The following is a 21,096-nucleotide window of genomic DNA, read 5'->3' on the forward strand; positions in this document are numbered from 1 at the left end:
AGAGGCTGTAAAAAAGCAATTTATAGGGAGATTAAGTTTCACCCATAAAACTGGTTATTCCTTCATAGTAGTAGCTGACGTGTAAAACGTCATGTTCAGCACTGCTTTATTAAAGCATTAAGGTCTGTTAGCTGTCGAATAGTAAAGTGATTGTCTTCTGTTCATAATGCTTTTACCTTGATGTGCACCAGAGGAAAGCATGTGAATAAGTTTTGCAGTCTTATAATTTATTTAATAACTTTTCTACATCCTGCTTCTTCAGTGCCTGTTGTTATTTTTTTCAATTTCATGTAATTAGAGATCTCCTAATTTGTATATAAAGAACTCTTGTGAGCAATTTAATACCAGTATAGTTGAGTCAAGTTTATTTGTATAGCACATGTCAGCAACAAGGCAGCTCAAAGTGCTTCACATCATAAAACAACATGTAGTCTCCAATTGTGGAACAAGCAATAAGCATCCTATTTTGTAAAATGCCATCATGAAAATCATGAAGCAAATACAAATCAAATATGTCGATCAATGTCCCAGTTATAACTGACCAGGCAACTAAACAGGTGGCATTTTCGTCTTGATTTAAAGAAACTATTTTTTTTGTTTGTCTTGCAGTTTTCTGTCCCACATGTGTGGTGCACAGAAGTATAAATCCAGCTGTTGATGATGAAGACCAGTGAACAGCAGACAAGTCTGGGATGAAGTTGTGGAGAGAATTAAAGCAGGGTTAAAGCAGGTTAGGTTAAAAAAAAACAAAAAAAAAACTATATTCTAAGCTTTAGGTATCCTAAAAGGTACCATTCAGTTCATTGTTCAGAAAACGGGAAGACTATGACGCAGGTGAGAAAGTACCGAAACATGGTGATCTAACTAATGTCCTAATGTGACATTCTAGGAAAGGAGAGCAACAGTCAGAAAAGCAGGCAAAAGGCTCATGGAAAACTGATTTATTGAAGAATGACCTCTGAATATTACCTACACTTTCACCATCATAAAACTGACATATACAAAACACGGTACTAAATAACTAATGCCACAAACTAGCTTGTTACATGCTAACTGCAAGCTAATACAAGGGCAATTATTATTTTGTCATAACCCATATTCTGATCCAAGCCAATGTATTAATTTCAATATCAGCCTGTCACTTGAATGCTTTCAGCCATCTTAGAGTGTCTTTGTTATATGCTGCCTTCCAGTTGTACTCAGAACTGGGAAATTCCGCCTACTGGGACCATTTCTGATTATCCCCAGTTAACACTTGTAACGCAGACTTAGCGTTTCAATATGGCCGCTCCGTGCAACAACAGTAAGATGTGGTGAAAATGTGTTTATTTGACAGGACACACATGCAAAAGTGTGTCTCAAATTAATGTTACATGTAGCGACTGCAGTTATAAACGGAACAAATTGACAGTGATGCTTGCTTATGGAAAGTAACGCATTAGATGATAGTTGTAAAAGCTATTGCAAACGATGTTTATGGGTGTCGTTATGTTTTTAACTAGAATATGGTGCCTTGGCTCTGATGTCAAACCCAGCTCAGAGTCCCCCCCTCTCCAGGTAACTGGAATGCTGTATTAGAGTTACTGATAACGTTTCAAGGCAACCACTAGAGGGAAAAAAAATGTATGAACATTTTATTATCTAGCATAACTTACAAAGAGCAGAACATTGAAACAAAGTATCAGTGGTCATTTTCAGTTCCCAGTAGAGGACACGGTGGAGAAAGTGAACTTTCTGACACACATTCAGTGGACTACTTGAGTGGAAAAGCTGACGCTGCACATGAGCCGTACCAAATTATCCCCAACAAAACATTATACTGTGGGAAAGATTTTCAGCAGAAAAATGACCTTAAAGATCCACCCAGAGCCGCAATGGAACAGTTTAGACTATGGCATAGTAATGGGTTTAAATGGCCTAGTCAAAGCCCGACCTAAGTCAAATTGATTATGTGTGGTAAAACTAAAAACTGACTGCCAAAACCACTCTATATACTTGCACCTGTACATCCTCTTAAAGGCTGTACAAAGTACAAAGTGTTGACAACGGATACATTGTCAACAATACATATGCACTCCAAACTTGTTGGGCTTTACATTACAAATAAATAAATAAATAAATATAGCATCAATAAATCCCCTTTCTCTAAACAAATATACATCACTTTGTGTTGATTTAATGCATAAATGTCCATTAAATATACTGCAGGTTTTGGTTGTAATTTGACAATCAGGGTAATATTTTTAGATGCTTTTGTTTTACATGAAATGCGTTAAACTAAAGCAGCTACAGAATGCTCTGATAGTGGTGTTTAATTACAGATATTTGCCTAATTATTCAGTGTAACCGATGGTGCGTTGGATGTGCTTAAATACTGCTTAACCCCAGAAGAAGGTGACGCCTCAAGATTACTGCAAATTAACCAAACGAACACTAATAACACAAATGTAGAAGAAGTCATTTCATCACGTCGTATGTGTGTGACAGATGTAACAAAGGAAAAGAGCATGGAGACAAATGTCCTAGTCTTTAGCAACAACAATTAATCTCTGATTAGCCAGGCTGAACAGCACCAGATGTTTTATTAGCCGAGTGTGTGCGTTTTAGTATTTCTTTTTTTTTTTTTTACACCCCTCCAGGGGGTCTTTTTGTGGGCTCTAGAGTCCCTTTCTACGAAGTAGGCTGACAGGAAAGGGGGAAGGAGAGGAGGGAAGACATGCGGTAAACGTCGCCGGGTCCGGGAGTCGAACCCACGACAGCCGCGTCGAGGACTTGAGACCTCCAAATGTGGGTCGCGCTAACCCTTACGCCACCAAGGCATGCCCATTTCTTACATTGCAAGGCACATAATTCCAATAAATATTAAGATGTGAGGCCCAATGTTCGAGCCTCATAAAACGAAGTTCTGCTTTTGGACTTAGGGTTAAGTTTAGGACTAAGTTCAGGTTAAGTTTAGGATTAGCCGTGTAGCCGTAACGGTTAATATTGCATAGTGAACGCTTCTGCAATCATAACGGAGGCTCAGATGTCTTTGCTGAAGATTTCGTGTTCAGATTTTATTGAACAAGCAACGGCGACAGCGGACAATGGCAACAGATGTCTGGGTTCCAGCAACAGAAAACAACAGAAGGCAAGACAGCGACAAAAGACGAATCCAGATCTTGTTGAACATGGTTTAAATGAAAACACTGCTGCCCTGATAAAATCAGACTTTGCACTTAAATGTAAATTATTATGTAAATTATACCAAACATACAACTAAATACAGTAAGTCACTACTCTTGCAAATGATAATTAACATGTAACTATATACAGTAAGTCACTAATTGTGTAAATTACACTTAACAACATGTAACTATAAGTCACTAATCATGTAAATGATGCTTAACATATATCTATAAGAAAGTCACTAATTGTCTAAAGTACATTTAACAACATATAACTGTATCTAAATCGCAACAATTAGTTTTAGTGATAGTTTGTAGAAATAAATGGGTTAGGCTTGGGGAGTCAATGTCAGTACAGAGCCAACAATGACACATGTCCTTGTAAATTAAAAAGATGCAACATGTGCGGGGGTGTTAATGTTAGTTTGTGTAGTGTAGTTTATTGTCTACAATTTTTGATGCCTGCATGAATATTTGTTTGAATATTTCAACCAGATTATTCTTTAATTTTTTAATTCTTTATTTAATCAGGTAAACCCCATTGAGATCTAGATCTCATTTTCAAGAGGGACCTGAAACAAACTTCACTCCCCGTCGGGGAATCGAACCCCGGTCTCCCGCGTGACAGGCGGGGATACTCACCACTATACTAACGAGGAGTAATTATTATTAATTATCTTCTTGACATGACCCTCTCCATTTATCTGGGCTTGGGACCAGCACCAGGAGCACTTGGGACTGCACCTCTTGTGGCTGGATTATCACGCCGATGTGTGGGTGGAGGGTGTGCGCTGGCGCGCGTGGGTGTGTGTGGAAAGGGTAAGAGTTATGGGCTAACACTGGGGAAAGAGGATGAAGGTGGGGGTTAAACATTAAAGTTGGGGAGTTGGGGTCCAGTTAGCATTTCAATCAGTTTGCTAGTTTGTTTGGAAATGGTTTTTCAGTAGACATCTGACTGATGTTTGCTTTGACTTTGCTTTGCTTTGACAGGACAAACAATCATGCACCCACACACTCACACCAAAGGAGAATTTAGAGAGACCAAGGTTGGATGAATGCGACCTGGCCGTTCAGAGTCAGGTCACATTTGAAAAGGTCAGATACAGGTCACATTAAGGCAAACAATCGGAACTGGGTTACTTCAGGCTGCAGTGTGAATGCCGTCTAAGTCACTTATCATGTCAATTATGCTGAACAACTTACAACTATAAATAAGTCCCTAATTATTTAAATTATAGTTAACAACATATACTTATATGCTAAGTATCATGAAAATGATACTTAACATATAACTAAGTCAATAATAATGTAAATTATACATTAATTTACATTAATTAATGTATAATTTACATTATACATTAATTAATGTAAATTAACTAATTTACATTAATTAATTTACTGTAAATTAATTTAATTTACAGTAAATAAATTAAGCGACTTATAATCACTAATTATTTACATGATTAGTGATTATAAGTCACTAATCATGTAAATGATACTTAACCGAGTAACAAAGAGACAGACAGGACAAACAATCATGCATGCACACAGTCACACCTAAGGATAAATTAGAGACAAGTCAGCCTGAGTCTCATGTTTTTCAGTTGTGGGAGGAAGCCGGAGTACCCAGAGAGAACCCATGCATTCACAGGGAGATTGCAATGCAGAAAGACCCCGGGCGGGTATTCTTGACTTTATTTTTCACTTCTTAAAATTACTTGGGTAAGCAGATGTCAGCCTCTTGTGTTCTGGGATTGTCAGCAATCAGTTGAAGTAGATTCCTTGCAGTGTCTTCATGGTATTGAATCTTTTTCAGCTGCTCCACCTCATCTCTTTTTTGGTTGGTCATAGGACAGGGTTTTTCCTGCTCCCATTGGCGCCGCTGGTCCTCTTAAGGCTCTCTCCATTTGGACCAAAGCAGCCTGTAGGTTGGATTTCTCTGCCTCTTGCCGGGTTAACCTGTCTTCAAACTCTTTAACTTTGTTTTTCTCTTCCTTTAGCTTTTCCTTCAGCTGCTCGACCATTCTGATGGCGTCCTGGTGATCGTTGTTCCTCTTCACCAACTCGTTATACAGAGCAGCAATCTCATCTTCATGAGCAATTATCTGTGACTGCAACTGATACTTCAACTGTTCCACCTCGGATGTTTCTTGGTTGTTGGTCAGAAGACGTACTTTTTCCAGCTCCCACTGCCGTCTTCCTTCATCCAAATCTCTCTCCATTTCGTCCAGAGCAGATCTTAGTCTAGATGTTTCTTCCATCTGCTCGGCTAAACAAATCTCTGTCTCTTTAATTTTGATCTTCTCAGCCATCAGATTTGCTTTCAGCTGGTCAGCTCTTCTGATGGCATCTCGACGGTCTTTGTCCGTCTTAATCCGTTGATCATAGAGAGCAGCAATCACGTCTTCATGCTCAGTTTGCTGATTTTCCAATAAATCAGTCAACTTCATCACTTCGTCTCTCAAGGCCTTTTTCTCCTGGTCTTCCTGATGTTGGTGGACTGGTGCGGCTTGAACTTCTTTAGTTATTTGGTTTAAGCTCTCAACTTCCTGAACCTTTTTCCTTTCGTTAGCTAGGTCAGTTTCTAGCTGCCTGGCTCTCTCGTTGGCCTGTTGCTGCACAGCCTCCATTTTCCGAAGCTCACTGTTGAGACGCTCCATATTTTCCAATAAAGCTGCGTTTTCTTGTCGCAGTGCAGAGATCGTGTCTTCTTTGGTGCTCAGGGCGTCATGAAACTCCAACTCTGATACCATGATAATTGCTCCGGTGTTTTTATCACCATGATTTTCTTCAACAATTGTCTCTCTTTGAAGAAGTTTTAAAATTGGATGTTTTTTTGCGTCATCAGGCTTTGGAGGAGCCGCTGGCCTCTGATCAGAGGCCAGGTCTGGCTGCGATGGGGCCACCATCGTCTGTGAAGCAGAAACTTCACTCCAAGATGGTATAACTGGTTTTCTCGGCGCGTTTTCCCCTTGGTCATAGCTTTTGACCAGCTGACCAGAAGCAAACTGAACTTTCCTGGTTTTCTTTGCTTTAGACTTGGTTGACATGTTGCCATTTCGGTTCGACTGCCTTTGTCTTGGGGACTCCTCTCTCTTCAGTTCAGGAAATTCCTCTAAGGTAAATAAGGGGACCTGGCTGCCCTCACCTGATTGGGAAATGCTGAAGTCAAGCATATCTTGCTCATAGATCTCCACAGGTAAACATCCTCTGAAAGACGTCATAGTGGTACTTACTTTTCAACACAAGTGTCTTTGATAAATTACTGGATTGATTTGTTCAAAAAAAGATCGTGTTAAACAACACAGAAATGATTCACGAGGTGCGTTCACGCCAAGTGGTTTTTGAGAAAGGAACTAGAAATCTAAAGAATCTTAATAAGTGTGTTCATGTCAGTTATGATGTCATAGAGATCACACAACAGCAGAGATGATGTCAGGGAATGGAAACAAAATCAACCTAAGCCCCGCCCTCAAGCATAAATCAGAATAAAATCATTAGTTTCCATAGTTACCACTTATACTCCTGGCTGATAGAATGAACTGTGATATTAGCACAGCGCTTTTCCAATCATTTTGACTCGAAGTGTTTTACATTAGAGTCACATTCACCCCTTCACACTCAAACACACACATTTATACACATATACGCGAATTGGTAGGGGACTTGAGGTTCAGTGCCTTGCCCAGGGGCACATCAACATGTGACAGGAGGAAGCTGAAATCAAACGTACAACCTTCCAATCAACATGACTACCCACAGAGCCACAGTTGCCCACCAAGTAGGTTCCATGTTGTTAAAAGATTTTAACCACACCTGAAAATACAACTATACTGAACTTTCAAAAGCATATCCTACAAAGGTCAGGGGGGGGGGCACAAAAATATTTTCTTTCTGAATAAAATTTAAAAATATGGATTTCTTGTGCCTTTTTTTATTTTTATTTGCTTATTCAAACATTTTTCAAAACAGACAAAAAGTCGGATTTTTTGGGGGAACGATCTGTAGTCCATCCAAAACAAAAATCTTCTTAATTTTTCTGGATGAATTTTTTTTGCTTTTTTTGTAAGAGAGTGGGTCAATAGAATATTTTTGTCTAGATTCTAGATGGGTTAATTTTTCTCCTGTAGCAGTTTGAAATTAAGTTGAATGTAAAAACCTAGTTGATAAATGAGGTTTACTATGATTTAGTCAAAATGCCATCCTGGCAGGTAGAATCGGGACAAATTAACTTTGTTTTAGAGGTTTGGTCAGGAGCTACAGAAAATCACTCAGAGGGCCCCTCTAATGGCCCCCAGAATGCACTTTGGACATCCTTGCATCGTTGAGCTTAATGCTTCTAAAACCTTGACTAAGGTTTTTAGTCTTGCCTAAATCAGACGGCTCAACATTAGCCACAACTGCATCTGTAATATTCAGCTCTTTCTTAGTAGACCCTGAATATCTTGTTTGTTATGAATTGGTTAACTATATACTGTTGTTCAGTTTGTCACTGTTTTCTCAGCCTCACAAATTCTGTCACCACCTTTAAGTACGATGTTTGAGGCTGCTGACTGTTGTAATTTGCATAATCTGCTTCAACCCCTCAGTTGCCTCTGAGTTTGCTAAGTGTGGAGAACACTTCTGGATTTTGCATCAGGTTATCATTTGTGTTGCAGCATCAGAGATTGAGTGTTTCTGTGCTATCCTATGTCTCCTAGGTGTTTAGAAATGATCCTGTCTGACCTGATACCAGCAGAGAAGGCAGACTGAAAGCAGTGACAGCCTCAGCTAATAACACTTCTAACTGCACAGGTGAGGTTCTGCTGAGAAAATAGTGACAAATTTGAAAATTGTCGACATGTAAACATATACTATCCACTATGCAGCATGTCTCACTGTCTGTTATGTTTTCAGTTTTAGTTATTGTAAATTATAAAATAAACTATAACATCACATGAGTCGCATGAGCAACAGCTGAACCTTGCCACTGGTGCAAACCACAAAGAAGAACACAACAGGAAGTTGGTGCGGCATGTTTTTTAATGACTTACCGCAAAAACAAACTTATTCACGTTTGATTTTAATTGTGTTTCTTATTTAATGGAAACACCGCAACTGCAAAGTTTTGTTTTTTTGACATTAGTGGCATATTGCCAAAGTTTTGTGGACATTTGTAATGGAAATGAAGCTACTGATAACTAATAATCATGTGTGGCTTTAAGATTTATAAAGGTTATGTGTTTTGAAATAAGCTTCTGAATCACAATTTAATACACAATGACAATGTAAATCCAAAGACATATTTTGTTAACATGATGTAAACAAAACATTTTTAAATCATGCATAGCTGTCTTTGTGATTTTAAAACATTCTCCAATTCGCATATCCTCACATTAAATTCAATACAGGGAGTATCCAGATGCAGAGTTGCCAAACATAATATGCCTCTAGTGTTTTGGAAGAGTTCAGATTTCCAGTGAACGTCCTTAACCCAGGGCTTAAAAACATCTCAGCCACACACACGGCAAACACACACCACCACGGTTTCCACTAATTTGTCATGATAGATGTCATGTGGTTCTCATTGAATCTTGTTTAATGAAGTTACTTTGGGCCGCAGTAGAGTCATGTTGCATGTCTCCTGTGAAAGTGTGTTGTGGGAAGAGTTGGGTGAATGGCCGTCGAGCCAATGATACGTAGCGACCCGACAGAGGATATCAGAATGATATCTACTCCTAAAATAATACTGCTGGAACTTCGCAGTTCCTCTACATTTGGTTTTTATTTAGTGAAAATGTTGGGTTCAGTCCAATAATAAAGACAGAACAAAAACAATGTGCTGGTTTTTGGTCAATGCACTTTCATACTAGGTGTCTGAATACATGCAGAATAGTACAAGGTTACGCTTCTCTGTTGTTAACAGTGCCTTGCAAAAGTCTGCTCCTCTTAAACCTTTTCATATTTTCTCACATTGCAGCCACATTGGTGGGATTTAATTTGACTTTATGTTTTTAACAAAAAAAATCTAAAACAAGTAGTGCACAACTGTATTCAGTCTCTTTTAAAAAGTGGTAGGACCCAAAGCCTTTAGACTGGAGGAGGTTCACCTACCAACCCAACAGTGACTCTCAACTTTTGATCATATTTTCTGGGGCCCTTGTTCTATGTCGCACTTTGTTCAGAGGGTGTGGACTCTCTGCTACTGAGAAACATTTGCTTTCTGGAGGCGTAGACCCTGTTGAAGTTTTACATTCGGCATTTGACAGAGTATTAAAAAGAGTTCAAATGTAAAATTTTTAGAAATAATTGTAATTTTGAAAAGCACAAAACTTGTACGTTTTAATAAAGTGCTGTGTTCTTGACAAACTAGTTTTCAAAAATTATTGTTACTGGTCAATAGAAATGTTTGTGGATAAACCTAAAATTTCCTCAGTGTGAATAAGATCATAGTCCAGCTGTAAAACTGAACTGATGTTTATAGACTCTCTTTATGTGATCGGAGTTAGCTGGAGATGTTTAGCAGTGAAGAACAGGCGAACGTTCCACTGCATAAATCTACACAACACGAAGAAACTGCAGTGGAAGAGAGTTAATGCTGTAATTACAGCAGAAGATTGTTTCACAGAATATATAGACTCGGGGGAGATACATACAAATCTAGTGAGCTTTTTTTTCTGAAAGCATAATAACTAATTGAAACAATGTATAATGTTTCTTCCACTTAACTGTTAAGTTCCAATTTGTTTTTGTTTGTTTTTTTATCAGATAAAATCTCACTAAAATAGAAGTGACAAGGTCAGAAAAAGTTCAAGAGGTCTACGTACCATTGTGAGGTTCTGTACATCTGCGTTGTTGTCAAGAGCAGAAATTGGTGTAAGACCTCTCCTTTTGATTTCCAGAGGACTTCAAAAGCTACCAACCACTTAAATGGCCAGTTTGGAATGTCCTGCCTTGAGTCCTCTATTCACTTTAGAAAATCTCTAGAGATCTCGACCTAGCATCTGAGAGGCTTTCAATCTGGGGCAACAAGGGCACACGGAGGAGAAATTGTGCTTTTTATTGTCCCAACTGCAAAGTGTACGTGGTGAAAGACCAACAACCTCGTCAGGGCCGTGACATGTGGTGAGGCAAAGCACTGACAACAGAATGTTATATATCAATTTTAACCTTAATTGATTGATGTAGTTGCTTTAAAAATATATTTATTCTCTATTTAATTAAAGCAACAAAAAAAACAGAAAGAATATTTAATATTTTATATAATTCAAATTTTTTCCGGGCTAGCTCTCGTTTTTGGAGTAAAACTGAAAATTGTGTATAATCTTACCTTTAATTGTTCATGAAGTCCATCCACCTATCCTTGTCCACTAACATGCTGTTACTCTTTTGTTTGACCTCATTTGAATAAATCCGGCTACTTTCTTGGAGATAATCGCCAAGGATGAGAATCGTCCTGAACCGTCCCATTCATCTGGATTTTTCAGACTATTTTCAGTAGTTTCAAAGCATAGAAGAAGAGCATCTGTTCTGCTTATTGTACTTATGGAGAAAATCGCTGCCCCCTAGCAGTGCCATACGGTACTTTCACTCTCGCCTTATGCATTTATGACCAAACATGTAATGCAATTGGCAATGCACAAATTCAGTGTTTTTGACCTTAAAAAAATCAAACAAATATATCAAGTCATACAAAAAAATAAACTAATAGAAAAGCCAAGTTTTGCTTTCCCTGACTGCACTTCACTACCTCAGTGGGTCGTTTCATGTTACTGGATACAACAAAAATCAAAAGGTAAACTTTGGTGTAGATTCTTAGAAAAACAGAAATAGTCATAGCTGGGAATGGTTAGGTTTTCTTTCTGGTGCTATCACATCAATCCGTAGGATCTGCAATATGAATGGCTGCAACACCAAGATAGCCCACGGCTGCATTTTTAAAGAGCCGTGTCAAATCATTGTTCAATGGCATATCAAACAGTGTGAAACTGCACACATTCATTGTGGAGAGCTAATTCACTTGATCAAAAAAGTCACCTAACTTAACTCCTGCACGGAAAGCAAACGTTTCTGATTTCACTCCAGGGGACGCAAGGGCAGCTATAATAGCACAGATGTCCTATCATATTCATCTGCCCCAAACGTCCAGGCTTTTTCTGTAATCTGCTGGCCCACAAGGTCTTGGACAATTCCCTGTGCCGGAAAAAACCTGCCTTCCAACAACTTCTGAACTATCTCTGAAGCCCAGCAGCACTGTCCGCTTCCCTCACATTGCTTTTTACTGCTGAAAGCTCTGACCTACTGTCAGCTCCCATCATGCAGGTCAGGTGGAAGAAAAGAGGAAGAAGACTCTGTTGAACCATGTTTCTCTCTCTTCCAGCAAAACAAAAATACAGGGAAAGGTTAGCGAAGCCTGCTCTAAAATCTGTTCATACACCTATATGTCTTAACTCTCAACGTGTCCTGACAAATCAGATGCTGATGTTCTTGTTCTCTTTCAGAGACTAAGTGTAAAAATTTTTCAATCTGTGCAGGGACATCATTTGATGCCATGATTTTCTATCATTAAATTTTGAATGCAAATTTAGTTTATTAAAAAACTGAGGGGTGTAACTAATTGTGTTTTCACAATTGATATTCTGGTAGAATCAGTTTGACTGAGGACCAAAATTGCTACATTTCTTACATTTTCAAGTGCTACATTTGAAAATGCACTGTGTCAAAGAAACCATCTGAAAAGTGTCGTCATAGAAGGAAATGACAGGGAAACTTCTGAAGAAGACACTGAGCACAACTTCCTTCTTAACAAAATAAGAACAAAAGTAGCATCAGATTTTACCAGTCGTAGGATTTCTTTTTTCCCTTTGGTGTATTTGTCACAAAAAACTATTCAACAATGGGGTCAGCATGAGCCAATTCCCCAGCTAGCATCCAGATATGCTTGTTTGTTTTGGTTTTATTAACCCAAAATGCCCTGCACTTTATTTCACTTCCTGCTTCTGGAGTGGTCTCTGGTCCGCTTGGCATTCACATATGCCTCCGAGCTGCACCAGAGTTCACTTAAACCAAGCCAAACTAGGTTTTTTGACAAACAACAGTTTGCCTTTTTGGTTCGCTTCAGAGTTCAAGTGCGGATTGACATGTTCCCAATTGAATTGAGGGGAAGTGTCTGGGCAAACTCTAGTTAGTTTGCCCAGATTCTCTAAGCAAGCTAGAGGTAAACAAGTTTGAATAAAGACAGACAAAACAAAACTGGTTTGAATGTATCTTTAGAGAAAGTCTTTAGTCCCAAAGGAGAAGTTGCTTTTTCCTTTTACTATAGAACCAGATGTCTTGTGTTCTTTATTTTCACTTTTCTGCTGTCTTCAATAGCAAAAATAAGGATAACTACTTTAAAAATGTCCAATCTTTTACATTTACTTTAAGATGCTGAATGCCGAAACTTGGAAGATGGCAATAAGGGGTCCGCGAAATGAGACATACATAGCCTAAGTGTTTTATTATTAGATTTAAAATAAACTGGAAAAAAATGACACCAGTCATGAATGGCTATGATTGAACACATCATTCAGGATTATGGGATTTCACATGCAGGCCAATTACAATGTGTCCAATTATTTTTGAGCCCCAATAAATTGTATCAGCAGGCCAAAAGAATTGCTTTGTGTCTCAGTTGCTTATTATAACAGCTAAGAGATCATTGCTAAATTACTGCCTCATTAGCCTTCGCTTCTGAACCACACAACCGAACAGATACAATCTTTAAATGTACACACCCCCTCAGATAATTCATTAGACACACGTTTCAGGGTCACAGAAACACACCGAGTCAGACATGAGGAAAAGGAGGGTTTGATGAGAAGATTGGTGATGAGAATAATGAGACAGAAAAATCTAAAAGTGTGAAACAAAGAAGAGAGAAGACAGACAGCAAGGAATTTTCTCTCCAAGAGAGAGAAACCACTAAGCCTAATGAAAGTTTTAGAGAAGAGACTTGGTAGGTTTACAAGCAGCTTTAAGTAGACTTCAGGGGGCTGTTAGAGATTTTAAAAGTGTGTTGTTTGATGGTTCAGTGGTGTTTCTCTGAGTGTGAAAGCCACTTTGGAGAATTACAAGCAATGCACACTTGCAAAATCCAAGGACAGTAGCTTAATAGAGGACAGGTTCTTCTATATAATTGTTTTCAGCACTTTCTGCTTCAGTGATGAACTCACAACTCCAGGAAATATTTGTCCATACACTTTAAGTGTTTGTCAGCATTGAAATGGTTTTAATTTTTGCTTTCTTCATTATACTATACCAGAGAAAATGAATAAGGGGACCTTGTCGTGTTTCTGAATTGTGTCACCAAAATGTTTCAGATCATCAAACAGTATCAGACTGTATGAACCTGAGAAATAACTAAAGCAGTTTTTGAACTTAGCCATTGCTAGGTGGAAATTGTAAGTCATTTCATTACTGGCAAAGATATTGTCAGGGATTATTTAAAGTGCAGGCAACTTCTGGTAAACGTCATAGCGTAGCTTCCTTCATGATTAGGCTGGCACATTACAAATGTCATGGCCAAGTGTTAGCAATTGGGTAAAATCAGATCCAATCATTTAAAACTTCAGCAAAGTCTACACCTCCAGGAACAATTTTGTTTCTCAATATCTGAGGGTTCGTACTCTCTGTACGAAGGGAAGCGTAGCACAGCTACATTTTCCTGCACCAGCTGCTATTCATGCAGTTCAGACATTTGCCTTGTCCTCCAACTAAAGAGCATGTCTCCCAAAAAAAAACAAAAAACACTGATCACATACAGTAACCACACAGTTTTAAAGCTATGTCAAGAGAAACTCACAGTAGATGTTGACTGTCATACATGCAGGTATTTTTGGGAATTAGGGTGGAACATATTCATGATTCAAAATGGGTCAAGCAAATCAAGCTAATATAACTCGTCATGAGATAACGGCACAATTGGCCGCCAATAAAAAAGAAAAACCAAAAAGGCAAACTGTTGTTTGTCAAAAAACCTAGTTTGGCTTGGTTTAAGTGAACTCTGGTGCAGCTCGGTTTGAAAAAGAAAATACAGTGATCACAGTGAGTTACCTCGTCTTCCAGTTATAATCCATGTAAGACGGTCTATAAAGCATCCGTCTTACATGGATGTAAGATGGAAAATTATGTTGAATTTGTAATCTTTATATTTTAAAATTATATGTAAATACTTTTTTTGGAATAAAATAAAAACACCTCAAAATAAGGCAGTGAAATAGTTTACTATAATATACTCACTAAGTCTCCCGAAGTCAAACAACATCAACTAACTACTACCATTCTCAAAAGCATTTTACTCAGAAAAGAATTTCTGATTTATTTTTACATTTACCACAAAGATGCCAAGAAAGTTACTCACACTTTCTATACCAACCGAAGTTCAAACAGTAGATGTTCCAGTGTACAGCTAACTACTACTGCTCGTAAAATAGAAAATACAGGAAAAACACCTGTTACAAGTTCAAAATGAAAAACTCCTTCTTTTCTGCAGTAGAGTTATCAGTTTTAGCAATGATTTTTTTTCTCACAGTGTTGAGGACGAAGCTTGTAAAGTGGGTCAAGAGCAGTGAGATTGGATAGAGCGCACATGTCAACATTAATGTCGTAACATAAATATCCCACCACAGATTTTTATTGAATCTACATGGGAACATTTACTGGGCCTTCATAACACAACCATGCTTTCATCCAAAACTGCCTGTTGTCGCTTCAACTACATGTTCAGGGTCTGTAGCCGTGTTTTCATTAATCATAAAGTTGCACATTATTGAAATAATGAAATAAATGTATTTAATGGGAACCTGTAAGAGACGTTTTTTGATCAAATGTTTTGCACTAAATTGAGGTGGTTTTTGGGCTGTATCAAAATTAGTGTATTTCTCAAAACTGCAATAGAAATTTACCTAACAGTCATGGATTTGGACTGTGGGAGGAAGCCGGAGTACCTGGAGAGAACCCACCATGCACAGGAAGAATACCCAAACTCCATGCAGAAAGACCCCGGGCCGGGAATCAAACCCAGGACCTTCTTGCTGCAAGGCAGCAGTGCTACCAACTGCAACACTGTGCAGCTTGTCAGAAAACTTATTTATTTAATTTTAATTGCATTTTTTATTTAACGGAATTACCGCAATTGCAATCCCCCCCCCCCCAAACATTAGCGGAATAGCGACAAACTTTTGTGCACATTTGTAATGACAATGCAGCTTATTGAAGTGTTGCCAAGTGGACTTCCACCTCCACCTCAGCCCTCTTGTACTCCCTAACAACCATTACTCCAGAATCGCTGTGTATTCAGCTCCATCCATCTCCACATAAAACTATCATTTTAAGTAAAACAGGAAGCAAGGTAAACCACGATAATAGACTCCAACACTAATTTCAAAGCCTCTAACACACAAATTAATATTCATAAAGGACACACTGTGGCAACAGATATAATAGAAAACATGAAATAGTTTTTGGAGAACTTTCCAGCCTAAGAGCAACAAACTTTGACGAAGACACATCTCTTTTCATATTCTAAGTACTCTTGACTTTGTCCCACTTATTCAATCGTTTTTTTTGTGTGTTTTTTTTTTTGTCTGTTCTTGAAAAGTCAAAGGCCAGTCTATAATACTGCTCAGATTACAAATGAATTCATTCGTGGAATTGGAGTAGCTGGTAAAGACAGGTGCAAGCGGGGAACTGTGTGAGCGACAGATAATTAAGACTATTTCTTCTGGATCACAGGAAGCTATTAGTGTGGTTATCATAAGTGCTTGTGACTAAATCCCATTCTACTCTTCTCTAATTGGGGCAGATAGAGTCACTAAATGAACTGTGGCTGCATTACAAGTTCCCTGGGAGCTGGACAATTAGGCTTCTGTGAATGTGTGTATGGGGAACGCACGCCCACGCCCCACCTCCACCCACACACACACACAAAACACACATGGCAGCAGCTTTTCCCAATTGGTAGAGTGACAGGTTGTATAGCACATATACTTCATGGAGCAAAAAGGCACAAATTGATATTTAGGTACAGGTGAAGGAAAATTGAAGGTGCTAATAAGCGCAGCCTCAGATATTGTCATTTGCTCATGGGTAAAATGGCTCTAAGAACAAACCTAAACTGAGCTGAGAGCTGCTTGGACACTGAGTTTTTCTTTCCAATATTTTATGAGGAGAGCTGATAAAGTTAGTTAAAGAGCATATATAATATTTTTAAAAAATATTTTTTCTGTTCTATTATTATTTTTAAATATATTTAAAAAGTGCAGTGCCTGTTTAATCAGGTTTATTTGTTTATTTATTAGCATGTTTCAGCAACAAGGTTGTCCAAAGTGCTTTAAATCATAACAACATTAAAAAAGAGAAAAAACATAAAAACAACTGAAAACATCATATTTTGTCTAATGTCAATGTTGAAAATATAAGTGCAATTTTGATAAAATTAGCAAAAATGCAGTTTCACATTTCTAGTTGGGTACAAGCAAGAAATATGACAAGAGAAATACCAACAAACATTGCACAACAGGAACATAACATTCAAGAGTTTAAAGCTGGAGAATGTAATATTTATAAGAAAAAATAGAATTTTCTACACATTTGCTAAAACAGTCACTATGTCGTCACAGTGTTTTAAAATTTGAGCTCCTCTGTGTTCTCCCAGTGCTAATGCACAGTTTGATGAGAAACAACCAATCAGAGCCAGGAGGAAGGCCTTAGTGCTGTGAATCTCGCTAGTGCACACGCCACTGAGACCCTGTCCTATTCTCTCTGCTACACTACAGCTGGTTCACCACAACATAGCCTGCCAAGAATGCTAATGCTAGTTATCTTAGCAATGACAATGGATCAACAGCATTCCTGAAACAATAAATTGTTTATCTGCCATTACCAAGTTTAGCAGCCCATACACAAGAATGATATACGACGCTAAGACCCTCCTCCTGACACTGATTGGTTGTTTTTGTGGCGCATTTCTTCAGACGGCAATAGCAGTAATGGGAAATGATGCAGAAGCTGGATTTTTTTCACAGACTATCTGACTAATATTATACTGTCAAGACATGGTGACAGATTTAACAAGTATGTAATAACACATTTTGTAGAAAAGTTACATACTATAACTTTCCTGGGGTACTAACAACATGCTTGGTCCTAGCTAAGCTAGTAAAGTCTCCAGCTCCAATGAAGTTAGTAGAATGAACACTTTTATGATGATTTCTTCGGTAAATAGCAGAAATATTGTCTGAGATGTAATATCTTTGAGAACTAATGACTGTCACGGTACCAGAGAGAGTGTGAGTGTAAATGAGTGATGAATGACAGAACACCTAAATTGACCAGGACCAAACTCTGACCTTGTCATTTCTGCTGCTGCTGTTCTTTTCAGCATCGTTATTCTCAAGAATTAGCACTTCCCTTTCTCCCAACAACTTCACACCAGAAACTTTGCTTTTAACACAGCGGCTGTGAATGGAAGCAGCTGGAAGTCTCGCTTTCTAGTCATAATTAGTCTGCTTTTCACTAGCATGGGTATGACTGCACTGCAGTAATGCAGCTGGCATTTCAAGCGACCTGAATGCCAGGTCCCTTGAAACAGATCTGAAACTATAACTCAATTTACATTTTTGTTTTGGGCTTTAGAAACTCACTCATCTGAGTATTGTGGCTAGACCAATGCAGAATGCTCTCAACTGTCAGACATAAAAAGCAAAATTAACAGCAAAACAAGCGAGGCGAAGGTTTATCCTCACAAAAGACATCTACAGTCTTCTAGATGGACTGGCTGGTGACTCGACTGGAGCTGTAGCACAACGTGCATTGTGTCCTTGTCCCTAAGCATACGGTTGTTTTGTCTCTCAATGCCAAGTTGGAATTTTATATCATCCTCAGGCAGAATGTATTTCTAACAGGGACATTATTTTTAGCAGGTGAAGAAAAATTGTCCTCATTACCTACTTCCTGTCAAAAAGCTTACCTACTTTTCATGCATCAAGGATCTTTGGGTAAAGTAAAAGTGCTAAAAAAAATCTGTAATGCCAACAAAATGGTACACACTCACTGTGAATATTTTCCTTCTACAGGAAATAAGCATCTTTTTAGCACCATCCATTTACAAAAGACAGCCACAACCTCTAGAGTTTCAGATAATGTCATTTTTTTGTTATGGTAATTCTGGTTTAAAGGCTGTTTTTCAGTCAGAAAAGTGTCCATTAGCTTTAAAAAAATCTTACAGATAAATTCTGAGTCCTTTTTTAAGAGTGCTGTGAAAAAGACCAAAATGTCGGTTTTGTGTAGAATAAAAGACACCAGGAAAAGAACAAGAAGACAGATTGGACACAAAAAGATTTTTATTCTTCAAATAACTTAAATAGTTAGATTTTTTATAATGCGTCGATCAAAGACTTTAACTTTACATCATGTAAAGCTGTGGCAGAAGTGAAGGAGAAGTGAGAAATACTGCTACCTGCAGGTGAGAATGAGACACAATTTTTTTGTCAGTTTGTGGAAAATTTGCAATAGATGGAAAAATACGGTCTGTTGATTTTGCATGAATACTTTTAAGTCAACCACATAGATTTAAAAAATATATATTTTCACCATGATTAAGTTGGTTAAATGAATCCCACTGCATGTCCATCAACTTTATGTCCTCTTTTCAATAAACCTTTAAGGTCAGAAACAAAGAAGCAAAAATTCTCTTTTAGGATTAATTAAAAAATAGGAGTTCCAAGCATCCCAAGAATGTGGCACTGAAGCTTGTATGATGGGATAATAAGGCTATTGTAGAAAAAAGGAAAAGTAAAATTCTACCAAAAAACTCATAAGAAAGAGAAAAATCTCAGAAATTTAGAAACATTTTTCACATTTCTGAAATTGAAAAGTCAAAAAATTGCTTGAAAGTTTTTTTTTTTTTTAATTTTCAGTAAAGCTTTTACATTTCTGAGATTAATCTCAAAATTCCTGAGTTTTTTCTAGAACATTTTTGACTTTTGAACTTTCCTTGTTTTTTGGTGGAAATTTACTCTGACTTTTTTCTACATACAATAGCCAGAAAAGTTCTAGATTAGCACTCTCAAACTCCAGCTTGCAAGGATAATCCAATTTTTTGGATAGCACGCAGCTAGAGATTGCATCAAAATGAACTAAGTTTATTCTAGGTCTGTTTTTGCAGACACATCAAAAATTTGCAAGATGCCAAGACCCCAGGTTTAACTTATCTTTTGATTCTGCAGACCTGCTATAAACAAACCTAAACGAGACTGAATTTGGTTCTCCAAAAATATCTGCATTTCCATTGAAAGAATACACAAAACATTTTCAATTTTCCGTTAAGGTCTAAAAAACGATTTGCAATTGCTGTTTCCATTAAACTAGAAACACAATTAAAATCACATGTAAATAAGTTTGTTCACAAATAAGTCAGTAAAAAACTTATTGCCTAGCCCTTTGACTACTTGTCGCCTTCTTCTTCAAGATTCTTAAGCACAATGGAAATGATGCTACTATATGGTTAATTAGACTTAATTCATGATTTACCAGTTCAACCAGTCTACTCAAAAAACGTTTCAAATGAAATCACTTAACTGTATTCAATTTGGTTCTATTTGAAACCACCATCTGTTTGATGTGAAACATTTAGGTGCAACAAAAGCCTATTTTCCTTTTAATATTTTCCTAATATTATTGTATCAGTCTTTTTGAGAATCGAAAAAAAACTTATTTTTTTCCCCTTTAGGGAAATTTGACCAAAGCTTTGATAAATTATGGGAAGTCAACTGATTGTAAAAGTAAAATATTCAGTTTGAATAACAATGTGAAATAAACAAATAGGAAAGAGACCAAGACCACAAGCATTAGATACTCTGCTGACATCACCAAAGCACAGAACTGACCCAAAGGGAGTCCACTTTTATGGAAATGCAGCCAGCAGAGTCAGAGCAGCAGCTGGTCCTCTGACCCCCCCTCCCCAATGTTTCTCTCTAAGTCACTCAACATGCCCATCACCTCCTCTTTCTTCTTCACTCACCATTTCTCACTCACTGTCTCTCCCAATCTGTCTCTCAGTAGGCAGTCTGTCCATGAAAACATGGTCCACTTCTGAATCAACTGTTTCTTTGAAGTCGAGCCATTGCTTCTCCTGTGTAGAGCTTTGCTCTCTTTTACGTTACCGCTGCACTGCTCAGCTCCTCTTTTAGAGTTCCGTCTTTCTTTATCACTTATCTTATTTTCACCTTGTTTACCATTTTCCTCCTAACCAGTTTTATGTTTTGAACTTTCTAATGTTCTATTTCACTCACTTTTTCCTTCTCATCTTCTCAGCAGTGCTGGTTGCCTTTTTGAAGTATCTTCACTTTAAGATCAGAGTAAAACTTGGCTATGACGGTAGGCTTAAGACAATTTTTAAACTTTGGTTAAGAAAATCTTTCAGAATCTTTCTTTCTAATGTATGACTACCAAAATAGTGTCCTTCTGGGTCTCTTCTGGGTCTTCCTCTCGGTCTCCTCTGGCTCTTCCTCTTGGTCTTCCTCTCGGTCTCCTCTGGGTCTTCCTCTGGGTGGGACGTACCTGGAACCAGCGAGGTTTCCAGGTTTCATCCTACCCAGAAACCTGACCGTATGGGAGCTGACCGAGCTGCCAAGGCTTGGACCTCAGCCAGGACGTGGACAGGTAAGATCCTCTCCATGAGCACCAACAAGGTGTGATGTTTTTTGTAAAGTCCTCCACTTATAGACTACTTTTTTCTTGTTACAGTTGAACCCCTGATTTAAAATTGAAATCCCAAACAAAGAATCAAATGCTGCTGTGATTGTGTTTCTGAAGGCCTCAGGCAGCTCTATTAACACTGAGTTCTCCAGAAGTTTAAGCAATTATATTCAAATTACACACAGATATGTTTTGCTTGTCTTTCCCATTT

The 21,096-nt window shown here is 38.0% G+C and overlaps 1 protein-coding gene and 1 non-coding gene across 2 annotated transcripts; both read right to left on the reverse strand.

Annotated features, from left to right (window-relative positions):
- Positions 1 to 3,754: 3,754 nt before the first annotated feature.
- Positions 3,755 to 3,826, reverse strand: trnad-guc (transfer RNA aspartic acid (anticodon GUC)). The gene has a single exon. It is a non-coding gene; the product is annotated as a tRNA-Asp (tRNA).
- A 1,167-nt stretch (positions 3,827 to 4,993) lies between these two features.
- On the reverse strand, positions 4,994 to 5,920 carry LOC114137893 (peroxisomal and mitochondrial division factor 1-like). Its single transcript, XM_028006726.1, has one exon. The coding sequence runs from the start codon at positions 5,918 to 5,920 to the stop codon at positions 4,994 to 4,996; it is 927 nt and encodes a 308-aa protein (XP_027862527.1).
- Positions 5,921 to 21,096: the final 15,176 nt, after the last annotated feature.

Source organism: Xiphophorus couchianus, chromosome 22 (genome assembly GCF_001444195.1).
Source record: "Xiphophorus couchianus chromosome 22, X_couchianus-1.0, whole genome shotgun sequence".
NCBI classification, from domain to species: domain Eukaryota; kingdom Metazoa; phylum Chordata; class Actinopteri; order Cyprinodontiformes; family Poeciliidae; genus Xiphophorus; species Xiphophorus couchianus.